This window comes from Cuculus canorus, unplaced genomic scaffold, assembly GCF_017976375.1.
Source record: "Cuculus canorus isolate bCucCan1 unplaced genomic scaffold, bCucCan1.pri subtelo1, whole genome shotgun sequence".
In the NCBI taxonomy this organism is placed as follows: Eukaryota; Metazoa; Chordata; class Aves; order Cuculiformes; family Cuculidae; genus Cuculus; species Cuculus canorus.
This window is the reverse complement of record NW_026527860.1, coordinates 723,848-735,423: the sequence shown is the minus strand read 5'-3', so window position 1 is coordinate 735,423 and position 11,576 is coordinate 723,848. Positions and strand designations below refer to the sequence as shown.

General features: G+C 48.8%; 1 protein-coding gene across 1 annotated transcript; it reads right to left on the bottom strand.

Annotated features, from left to right (window-relative positions):
* Positions 1-9,799: 9,799 nt before the first annotated feature.
* Positions 9,800-10,756, bottom strand: LOC104067600 (olfactory receptor 14J1). Its single transcript, XM_009570371.2, has one exon. It carries the CDS (start codon positions 10,754-10,756, stop codon positions 9,800-9,802), a length of 957 nt encoding a protein of 318 aa, XP_009568666.2.
* Positions 10,757-11,576: the final 820 nt, after the last annotated feature.

The following is an 11,576-nucleotide window of genomic DNA, read 5'->3' as shown; positions in this document are numbered from 1 at the left end:
ACCATCGACCATCATCTGATCATCGATCATCATCTGACCATCGACCATCATCTGACCATCGCTGACTATCACCTCCTCTCTACAGACCCCATCTCTGACCAGCATCTCGTCTCTACAGACTCCATCTCTGACCATCATCTCATCTCTACCGGCCCCCTGTCTGACCATCAGCTTGATTGTGAAGACGACCATCATCTGACCATCGACCATCATCTGACCATCGTTGACCATCATCTCGTCTCTACAGACCCCATCTCTGACCATCATCTCGTCTGTGAAGACACCAACTCTGACAATCATCTGGTCTCTAAACACCCCATCTCTCACCAGCATCTCGTCTGTCCTGACCCCATCTCTGACCATCATCTCTTCTACAGACCCCATGTCTGACCATTATCTCGTCTCTACAGACCTCATGTCTGACCATCATCTCGTCTCTACCAACCCCATCTCTGACCATCATCTCACCTCTACGGACTCCGTCACTAACCATCGTATCGTCTGTGAAGACCCCATCTCTGACCATCATCTCATCTTGAAGACCCCATCTCTGACCATCATCTCGTCTGTGAAGACAACTCACCATCATCTCCTCTCCACACACCCCATCTCTGACCACCATCTCATTTGTGTAGACCTCATCTCTGACCATCATCTCGTCTATGAATACGACCATCATCTGATCATCGACCATCATCTGACCATTGCTGACCATCATCTCGTCTCTACAGACCCCATCTCTGACCTTCATATCGTCCCTACAGACCCCATCTCTGACCGTCGACTCATCCCTACGGACCCCATCTCTGACTGTCATCTCTTCTACAGACCCCATCTCTGACCATCATCTCATCTCTACCGACTCCATCTCTGACCATCATCTCGTCTATGAATACGACCATCATCTGATCATCGACCATCATCTGACCATTGCTGACCATCATCTCGTCTCTACAGACCCCATCTCTGACCTTCATATCGTCCCTACAGACCCCATCTCTGACCGTCGACTCATCCCTACGGACCCCATCTCTGACTGTCATCTCTTCTACAGACCCCATCTCTGACCATCATTTCCTCTCTACCGACCCCATCTCTGACCTTCATCTCGTCTATGAATATGACCATCATTTGATCATCAACCATCATCTGACCATCGACTATCATCTGACCATCGCTGACCATCACGTCCTCTCTACAGACCCCATCTCTGACCATCATCTCGTATCCACACACCCCATCTCCGACCATCATCTTGTCTGTGAAGACACCAATTCTGACCATCATCTGGTCTCTACAGACTCCATCTCTGACCATCATCTTGTCTGTAAATACAACCATCATCTGACCATCGACCACCATCTGATCATCGCTGAACATTATCTCGTCACTACAGACCCCATCTCTGACCATCATCTCATCTCTACCGACCCCATCTCTGACCATCATCTCGTCTATGAATACGACCATCATCTGACCATCGACCATCATCTGATCATCGACCATCATCTGACCGTCGCTGACCATCATCTCGTCCCTACAGACCCCATCTCTGACCGTTGTCACATCCCTACAAACCTCATCTCTGACCATCATCTCGTCTATGAATATGACCATCATATGACCATCGCTGACCGTCATCTCCTCTCTACAGACCCCATCTCTGACCATCATCTCATCTCTACGACCCCACCTCTGACCATCATATCGTCTCTACCGACCCCCTGTCTGAGCATCATCTTGTTTGTGAAGATGACCATCATCTGACCATCGACCATCATCTGACCATCGCTATCACCTCCTCTCTACAGACCCCATCTCTGACCAGCATCTCGTCTCTACAGACTCCATCTCTGACCATCATCTCATCTCTACCGGCCCCCTGTCTGACCATCAGCTTGATTGTGAAGACGACCATCATCTGACCATCGACCATCATCTGTCCATCGTTGACCATCATCTCGTCTCTACAGACCCCATCTCTGACCATCATCTCGTCTGTGAAGACACCAACTCTGACAATCATCTGGTCTCTAAACACCCCATCTCTCACCAGCATCTCGTCTGTCCTGACCCCATCTCTGACCATCATCTCTTCTACAGACCCCATGTCTGACCATCATCTCTTCTACAGACCCCATGTCTGACCATTATCTCGTCTCTACAGACCTCATGTCTGACCATCATCTCGTCTCTACCAACCCCATCTCTGACCATCATCTCACCTCTACGGACTCCGTCACTAACCATCGTATCGTCTGTGAAGACCCCATCTCTGACCATCATCTCATCTTGAAGACCCCTTCTCTGACCATCATATCGGCCCTACAGAACCCATCTCTGACCATCATCTCCTCTCCACACACCCCATCTCTGACCATCATCTCGTCTGTGAAGACAACTCACCATCATCTTGTCTCCACACACCCCATCTCTGACCACCATCTCATTTGTGTAGACCTCATCTCTGACCATCATCTCGTCTATGAATACGACCATCATCTGATCATCGACCATCATCTGACCATTGCTGACCATCATCTTGTCTCTACAGACCCCATCTCTGACCTTCATATCGTCCCTACAGACCCCATCTCTGACCGTCGACTCATCCCTACGGACCCCATCTCTGTCATCTCTTCTACAGACCCCATCTCTGACCATCATTTCCTCTCTACCGACCCCATCTCTGACCTTCGTCTCGTCTGTGAATACGACCATCATCTGACCATCGACCATCATCTGATCATCGACCATCATCTGACCGTTGCTGACCATCATCTCGTCTCTACATACCCCATCTCTGACCATCATCTCATCTCTACCGACCCCATCTCTGACCATCATCTCGTCCCTACAGACCCCATCTCTGACCGTTGTCACATCCCTACAAACCTCATCTCTGACCATCATCTCGTCTCTACAGACCTCATCTCTGACCATCATCTCGTCTCTACAGACCCCATCTCTGACCATCATCTCGTCTGTGAAGACACCAACTCTGACCATCATCTCTTCTCTACACACTTCATCTCTGACCATCATCTCGTCTGTGTAGACCCCATCTCTGACCATCATCTCGTCTCTACAGACCCCATCTCTGACCGTCGTCAGAGTCCCCATTCCCAGATGCCTGGCTTTCATCTCTGCTTTTCTCAGTGGCCAGAGCCCCCTGCCTGGGCCAGAACTCCCATTCTTGAGGTCAGAACTCCCATTCTTGGGGCCAGAACATTAATTTTTGGAGCCAGAACTAGATTTTTTGGGAGCAGAACTCCCTTTTTTTGTGGCCAGAACACTGATTTTTTGGGCCAGAACTCCCATTGTTGGGGCCAAAAAACTCATTTAGGGGTCAGAGCACCAATTCTTGGGGCCAGAACTCAGATTTTTAGGGCTGGAACACTGATTTTTAGGATCACAACTCCCATTTGGGGGGCCAGAAGACCCATCCTGGGGCCAGAGTTCCGATTCCCAGAGCACCAATATTTGGCATCAGAGCACTGATTTTTGTGGGCAGAATACTGATTTTTGGGGATAGCACACGGATATTTATGGGGAGCCAGAACATCCATTTTGGAGCAAGAGCACTAAATTTTAGGGACAGAAGTGCCATTTTGGGGGCCAGAACACGGATTTTGGGGTTCAGAAATCCCATCTTTTTTGCCACAAGACCCCTTTCTGGGCCAGAGCCCCCATTTCCAGACCCCTGGCTTGGATCCCTGCTTTGCTCAGTGCCCACACCCCCTCGTTGGGGCCAGAACACTGATCTTTCGGGGCAAGAACACCTATTTTTTCGCACAACACCGACTTTTGGGCCAGAACAGTGATTTTTTGGGGCCAGAACCCTTTCTTTTGGGGCCACAACACCAATTTTACAGCCAGAAAACTGATCAAGGGCACCAAATTTTGGGGTGAGAATACTGATTTTTTGAGGCTAGAATTCACATTTTTGTGGCTAGGACACTGACTTTTGATGCCAGAACACTGATTTGGGGGCAGAACACATTTTAAGCAGGGGGAGGGTGGCAGACCCCCCTGGCTTTGACCTCTCCTTTTCCAACCTGCCAGTTTGGGGCAAGAACTCCCTTTTTTTTTGGCCAGAACACTGTTTTTTTTGTGGTAAGAACACCAGTTTTATTACCAGAACATCACTATTTTGAGGCAGAACTGCCATTTTGGAGTCTAGAAGACAGATTTTGAGGGCAGGAACTTTTTTCAGGCTAGAAAACCCATTTTGGGGGCAGAACGCTGATTTTTGAGGCCAGAGCTCAGATTTTTTGGGCTAGAACACTGGATTTTAGGATCAGAACTCCTATTTAGGTGGGCCAGAACACCCATTTTGGGCCAGAGCCCCCATTCCCAGATCCCTGGCTTTGATCTCTGCTTTGCTCAGCGTCCACTGCCCCCTGCCTGGGCCAGAACTCATATTCTTGAGGCGAGAACTCCCCTTTTTGGGGCCAGAATACAGATCTTTTGGAGCCAGAACTAAGATTTTGGAAGCAGAACTCCCATTTTTGTGGTCAGAATACAGATTTTGGGGGCCAGAACTCCCATTTTTGTGGCCAGAATGCCCATTTTTAGGTCAGAGCAATAATTCTTGGAGCAGAAGTCAGATTTTTTGGATGGTGCCCACAGACCCTCTAGTTGGGTCCAGAACTCAGATTTTTTTAGAACAAGAACACTGATCTTTGACGCCAGAACACTGATTTGGGGAGCAGATCCCCTGGCTTTCACCTCTCCTTTCCTTAGTTCCTGCAGCACCGAGTGGGGCCATGTGGGGGTCCACAGCGGACTGGGGACCCCTGCTTACTGCACCCGGGAGGAGATCATGGGACGGGAAGAGGACAGACAATATAGAACCGTGCACGAAAGTAGTACTATCCATTCACAGATTGTTTATGTATAAGCTAATCCAATCATGGGGAGACGCGTGTGTTAATCAAGGGTATAAAGGCGCGCGTAAGATCAAGCACGGGACAGCCCTGTAACTTCAATAAAGAAACTTGCTTCCGCATCACCCTGTCGTGTCTCAACAGCGACATCTGGTGACCCCGACGTGATATAGCGATTGTCTGAGAGTTTTAATTTAGGGGTTCCCCGAGGTGGCACAGCCACTAAAAAAGAGTTTTCAGCAAGAGTAGCCAAGAGGAGCGGCGCCAGACGCTGCTTAATTCCGGATCTGGGACTTCTAAGAAGACACCGAGTGCAGGTGAGCTGCTGGGGAAAAAGATGGGAGCCTCACTAACAAAAGAGGAGGAAATGATTATCAGCATGTGGAAGGAAATACTAGAAAAGAAGGGGGTAAAGCCAGAGGAATTAATGTTACAAAAGATGCTTTTGTGGAGCAAGAGACAGGGTTATACTCCAGATACAATGACATCATTTACTGTTTCAAATTGGAAAGAAATAGGGGACAGGCTGTTTGATAGCGCTTCACACGGAGACAAAGAGTCAGTATCTTTGTTAACCACATGGTGCCTTTTGTTTGATACTTTGAAAGACTTTAAGAAACAGAGGGATCAGACAGAACAAGATCTTTCACCCCTTGCCTCACAAGACGAGCCTCCATCTGCTGAGGATCTGTTAACGGAGCAAGAGGAATTTTCTATATTAACTGCCGACCCAGACTCTGCATCTCTATCTGAGTTTCAACACCTAAATTCAAGAAATCCGGTAACGCACCCAAAGAATAAACCATCTCGGTTAGCGCGAAAACATTTTCTTGTTGATGAGTCAGATGATGAAACAGACTCGGCTTGTCTGATATATAAACAAAGCCGATGGCAGGTTAACCCCGTAACACCGTCTGCCCCTCCACTGCCCCCTGAAGAGCGAGGGGCACCCAAAGCGTACAATCTCTTGGTACGCCTGCCTTTGCCAGACGAGCTGGGTGACTGGGACAATCCCGTGGCGGGGGGGGGGCGGGAGGGGGCACTGAGGTGGCTGCCTCAGAAAACAGAAAGATCGAGGCTAACGCCAAGCCAACCTTCGGGGGTTCCTCTGGTAAACCTCAAACCCCTCGGGCGTGGGATTCACCCTTGGCACAGGTTACTGTGAGACCTTTATGATCCCTGTGCATTTTGGCAAAAGGTAAAACAACAGGCTATGCTAGAATGACATTGGACATTGTCTGAGGCAATAGCTACACCCTTAAAGGAACGTGACCCTTGGGCACGTATTGCACAGGCAATACGGAACCTGCAGCTCCCCGAGTCAGACCCCCGATATGGGAACGGTGTAGATGTTTTAACAGGAACTGGGCAGTTTAGTAATCCACAGCATCAAGCTCAGTGGAACTCTTTAGTGCTTGAATGAGTAAAAGCAGTGGGGCTTGAAGCACTGATGAGAACAGCTGAGATTGCTGAACCGAAGGATAAATATACAACAATTACACAGGGAATTCGAGAGCCATTTTTACAATTTGTAGAGAGGCTGCGGACTGCTGTAGAACTCCAAGTTTTTGATGACTATGTCAAAACACTGTTGATCACACAACTGGTGTGAGATAATGTTAATGCAGAGTATCAAAAAATAATACTTGCCTTGTCAGGTGAACCGACTCTTGAAACTATGATCATGGCTTGTGCCCAGATGGGGTCGGTTGACCAAAAAATGGCTGCTGTTGCTGCTGCTATGGCAGCCATGGGAACACCTGACAAAGGATGTTGTCTGGTTAGGACTGGACATCTCAAAACTGCCTGTTCAAATAGAAGAAAAAAGAATAGTGGCACTGCTAAATCAGCAATTACATCAGCTGTTAGCAGATGTCTCAGGTGTGGGAAAGCTGGACACTTTGCTAAGCAATGCCAGTCCAAATATCACATAAATGGAGAGTTGCTACAGCTGGGAAACAGGAGACAGAGCGCGGGGAGCGCGCCCAGACGCAAATACCCGTGCCCATGAAGAACGCTTGGTGTCCTGCAGTGCGGCCCGAGGCCTTTGCGACCTCTTATCAGGAAAAGCCCGCGGAGCAGCAGGGAGGGATGTATCCACTGCCCACACACTAACTATTAATACACAGGGAGTACATAAGGTGAAAGCGTGGGGGCCCATCGGTTATAGACTCAGTCCTTACTTATGGGACGTTCCAGTGCTATCTTACTAAACATTCAAGTTCATGTGGGAGTAATTGATGAGGATTCTACAGGACAGATTTGTGCAATGGTTTCTACTATCACACCCGCCCCCCCTTCCCCCCCGTTACAATACAAGAAGGAACTTGCATTGCGCAATTGGTGCCTTTTAAAGCAGTGGTGCCTTTTAAAGCAGTGTTCTTGAAACAGAGCAACTCATCCGTGGAGATGGGGGATTTGGATCCACCGGACCACCTCAAGTTTATTGGTCACAACCTCTCTCAGACACAAGGCCACAAATGAAACTGTTATGAACACTGCTTTTCCACATTCCATTCAAATATCTAGACTGCTTGACACAGGGGCTGATGTCACTATCATGCTCGAAGGGACTGGCCTGATTCCTGGCCCGTGGTACCTGCAACTTCAGGAGTAATTGGACTAGGAGGTATGGCTACTAGTCTCATAGCAGCAAAACCTGTAATTATTACGAACCCTGAAGGGCAAAATGCCACTGTACAACCTTATAATACTCCAGCCTCCTTAAACCTCTGGGGAAGAGACTGTTTGGGACAATGGGGAGTCCGTATCACAACGGATTTTCCATAGGGGTCACTATCCTGCAGGGCATTAACAAACCCACTTTAAGGTTGCGATGTCTCACAGATAAGCCAGTGTGGGTGGATCAGTGGCCCCTCAACAAAGAGAAAGTCACAGCCCTGCACACATTAGTGGCAGAACAGTTAGCTGCAGGCCATATTGAAGAGTCATACAGTCCTTGGAACACACCGGTTTTTGTGATCAAAAAGGAATCAGGAAAATGGTGATTATTACATGACCTGCGAAAAATCAATGAAGTGCTCGCAACCATGGGGACATTACAGCCGGGACTACCTTTCCCAACAATGAATCTAATGCAATGGGACATATTGGTCATGGACTTAACGGATTGTTTCTTTGTAATTCTTTTAGACTAAAAAGATGTTGAAAAATTTGCTTTTACAGTTCCTTTGACTAATCATGCAGAACCCACAAAAAGATATCATTGAAGGGCTTTACCCCAAGGGATGATAAACTCCTGTACCATCTGTCAATGGTTTGCAGCCCAGGCACTGAGTGTTGTGCGGCAGAAATATCCTGAATGCTATTGCTATCATTCTATGGATGACATCTTATTGGCTGCTGCAATGTTAGAGCAATTAGGAGAACTGGAAAGGGACACTAGACAAATGTTGGAATGTTGTGGTCTAGTCATTGGCTCTGAAAAGGTACAATGTGTTCAACCGTGGTTGTGATCACAGACTCCTAGAATATCTTGGGTTGGAAGGGGCTCATAAGTTTGAACCTCCCCAGGCCTGGCGGTTTGATGCAGCACAAGGACATGGAGAGCAGTGAGAATCCAGGTCTCCACAGATACCACCACAGCCTGACTGTGCCCCCTCTGTGCCAGCCCCTCTGCCCAGGCCAGGACAAGACTCTGAGCTCAGCAATGGAGCAGCCTGGACCACATGAGGGCCTCCAGGAAGAGGTTTCTCTTTCTCATGGATTATTCTCTGCAGGCACAGAAATGCTCCCTTGCTCTTCTCCAGGAAAATCCTTTTCCCAGGGGAGAGTGTCCAGGCCGGCTTCACTGCCAGTCCTGGTGCCCTCTCTGTGCAGTCCACAAGGCCACTGTTGTGGCCCAGCTTTCTAAGTCCAGGCCATTCTATGTCCTAACTCTTGTATGACCACTCTTCCAGGTATCTTATGTCACCTGACTCTCCTATGACCCTTCTATGAATTGACTCTTCGAAGACCCAACTCTTGAATGCCCTGATTCTTCTCAGACTCTCTATGACCTGACTTGTATGAAGCGACTCGTATGACCCGACACTTCTATCATTCTTCCATGAGCTTCCTCTTCTGTAATCCAAATTTGAATGACCCTTCTTTGCCCGTCTGTGACCCTACTTCTATCCTTCTATGACTCAGCTCTTCTCTACCCTTCTGTGACCTGACTCTACTACGACCTAACTCTTCTATGACTCTTCTATGACCTGACACTTCTATGACGATTCAGTGACCACTCCCTTCTGAGACCTGAATTTCTATGACCTGACCGCTCTCTGACCCTTCTATAACCTGACTATGGTATGACCCAACTCATCTATGACTCTTGGTCATACATGCCTGTGGGCAGTGACCATCTATAATTCTGTCCCTGCTCACAGGCACAGCACTGCCACGCAGCACAGCTGTGAGCAAACTCAGAGACCTCAATTGTTACAGCAAGGCAAGGGGTAAGGAGGAGGGTGTGGAGGGGAAAGAGAACAGCTCTGGGAGATCAAGCGCTGGTGCCTGGCAGTGCTGCCCTGCCGGGACTCTTTTCCCCTCCACCCACGCCCACAGGAACTGTCCCTGCATCTCCAAAAAGGCCTTGGAGGAAAGATATCAGGGAACAAAAGTCATTGAATATCCCTTTATTTTGCTGAAACACACAGAGGGCACAGCTCCTCATTTACACAGCCGATCAGAAAGGAAAGAGAAGGGTCTCAGCCAAAACAAAGCCATCACTGCAGGTGCTTTATTTGTTTTAAACAGAGAGGGAGCACAGCTCTTCAATTGCAAAGCTCAGTAAGACAAGATCAGTAAACAATGAAAGAGAAAGGACATCATGATAACTAAAAAACCCTCCAGCAACAAAATATAGAGAAGCCAGTCTGGGCCTGCCATGAGTTCCATGATAACAGCTATGCAGAGCATGAAGAGCAATTTATTTCTTCAGAGACACATCCAGATATCAGTTTCCACACTGCATCCTTGAGTTGCTGGTTCCTCAAGCTGTAGATGACGGGGTTCAATGCTGGAGGCACAACTGAGTATAGAACTGCCACTACAAGGTCCAGGGATGGGGAGGAGATGGAGGGGGGCTTCAGGTAGGCAAATGTTCCAGTGCTGAGAAACAGGGAGACCACAGCCAGGTGAGGGAGGCACGTGGAAAAGGCTTTGTGCCGTCCCTGCTCAGAGGGGATCCTCAGCACTGACCTGAAGATCTGCACATAGGATACCACAATGAAAACAAAAAATGCCAGTCCTGCTAAGACAGTGACCACAAGAAGCCCAACTTCCCTCATGTAGGAGTGAGAGCAGGAGAGCTTGAGGATGTGAGGGATTTCACAGAAGAACTGGTCCACAGCATTGCCCTGGCACAGGGGCAGAGAAAATGTATTGGCCATGTGCAGTAGACCGTTGAGAAACCCAGCGCCCCAGGCAGCTGCTGCCATGTGGATACAAGCTCTGCTGCCCAGGAGGGTCTCGTAGTGCAGGGGTTTGCAGATGGCAACGTAGCGATCATAGGACATAACGGTGAGAAGAGAATATTCTGCTGAAATCAAGAAAAATAAAAAGAAGACTTGGGCAACACATCCCATGTAGGAGATAGTCCTCGTGTCCCAAAGGGAATTGGCCATGGATTTGGTGACAGTGGTGGAGATGGATCCCAGGTCAAGAATAGAGAGGTTGAGGAGGAAGAAGTACATGGGAGTGTGGAGGTGGTGTTCACAGATGATGGTGGTGATGATGAGGCCATTGCCCAGGAGGGCAGCCAGGTAGATGCCCAGGAAGAGCCAGAAGTGCAAGAGCTGCAGCTCCCGTCTGTCTGCGAATGCCAGGAGCAGGAACTGGGTGGTGGAGCTGCTGTTGGACATCTGCTGCTGCTGGATGTGGAGCACTGAACATGAAGAAAAAGATAATGACAAGTTCGGGGAGACATGTCTGAGCAACATCAAAACCATTTCTCACAATGCACACTCTGCACTGCTTCTCCTTTCTCAGGAGATCATCATCCAGCTCTGTGCCTGGAGCCCTGCTTGGTGGTGGTTAAATATGCTGGGAAGAGCAGTGCCTTTATCCGCTGGCTGTGAGGAGTCAGCCCTGCTCTGCTGCACAGGGTCATGGGGACATTGAGGACAGTCCCAGTGTTCTAATTTTACAGTTAAACCTGCTCTACAGTCTCCAGTATCTTTGAGAGGGAGAGAGGTTTCTTTACAGCTCTTTCCCATCTTGGCTGGAGCTTTTCATGGATGTCAAAACCCTGTTTTGATTTCTGTTGCATTCAGGGACAACAAAGCAATTCCTGTGAGGCGAAGAGCATTGCCTGTGGCTCAGTGCAGAGGGAGGGGAGCTGCTCTGTCCCTCGCTCTTGTTCCCAGCTGCCCTGGGCTTGCACCTTTCTGAGATGAAGGGGGATCACATTCCCGTGGCATCCTGAGAAGCCACTGCTGAGAGCAGAGGGATCCACCTCACACCACTCAGTGTCTCACTCTTTCTAAAGGTCTCAGCCACTGCTGTCAGCCCAGGACACACACAGCTCATTTCACAAACCCAGCAGCATTTCCTTGGCTGTAGCTTCTCTGTGCTTCTCCACAGGTCTTTCAGGTAACACCAAGATGTGAAAGGACAGGTTTGCATTCTGGAAGGAAGCTCACAGCTTGGAAGGACACCTAAGGAGAAAGCCACGTGTCATTT

Bases quoted from the DNA above. Each gene is read 5' to 3' on its own strand.
- LOC104067600 (XM_009570371.2), bottom strand. From the start codon at position 10,756: ATGTCCAACAGCAGCTCCACCACCCAGTTCCTGCTCCTGGCATTCGCA.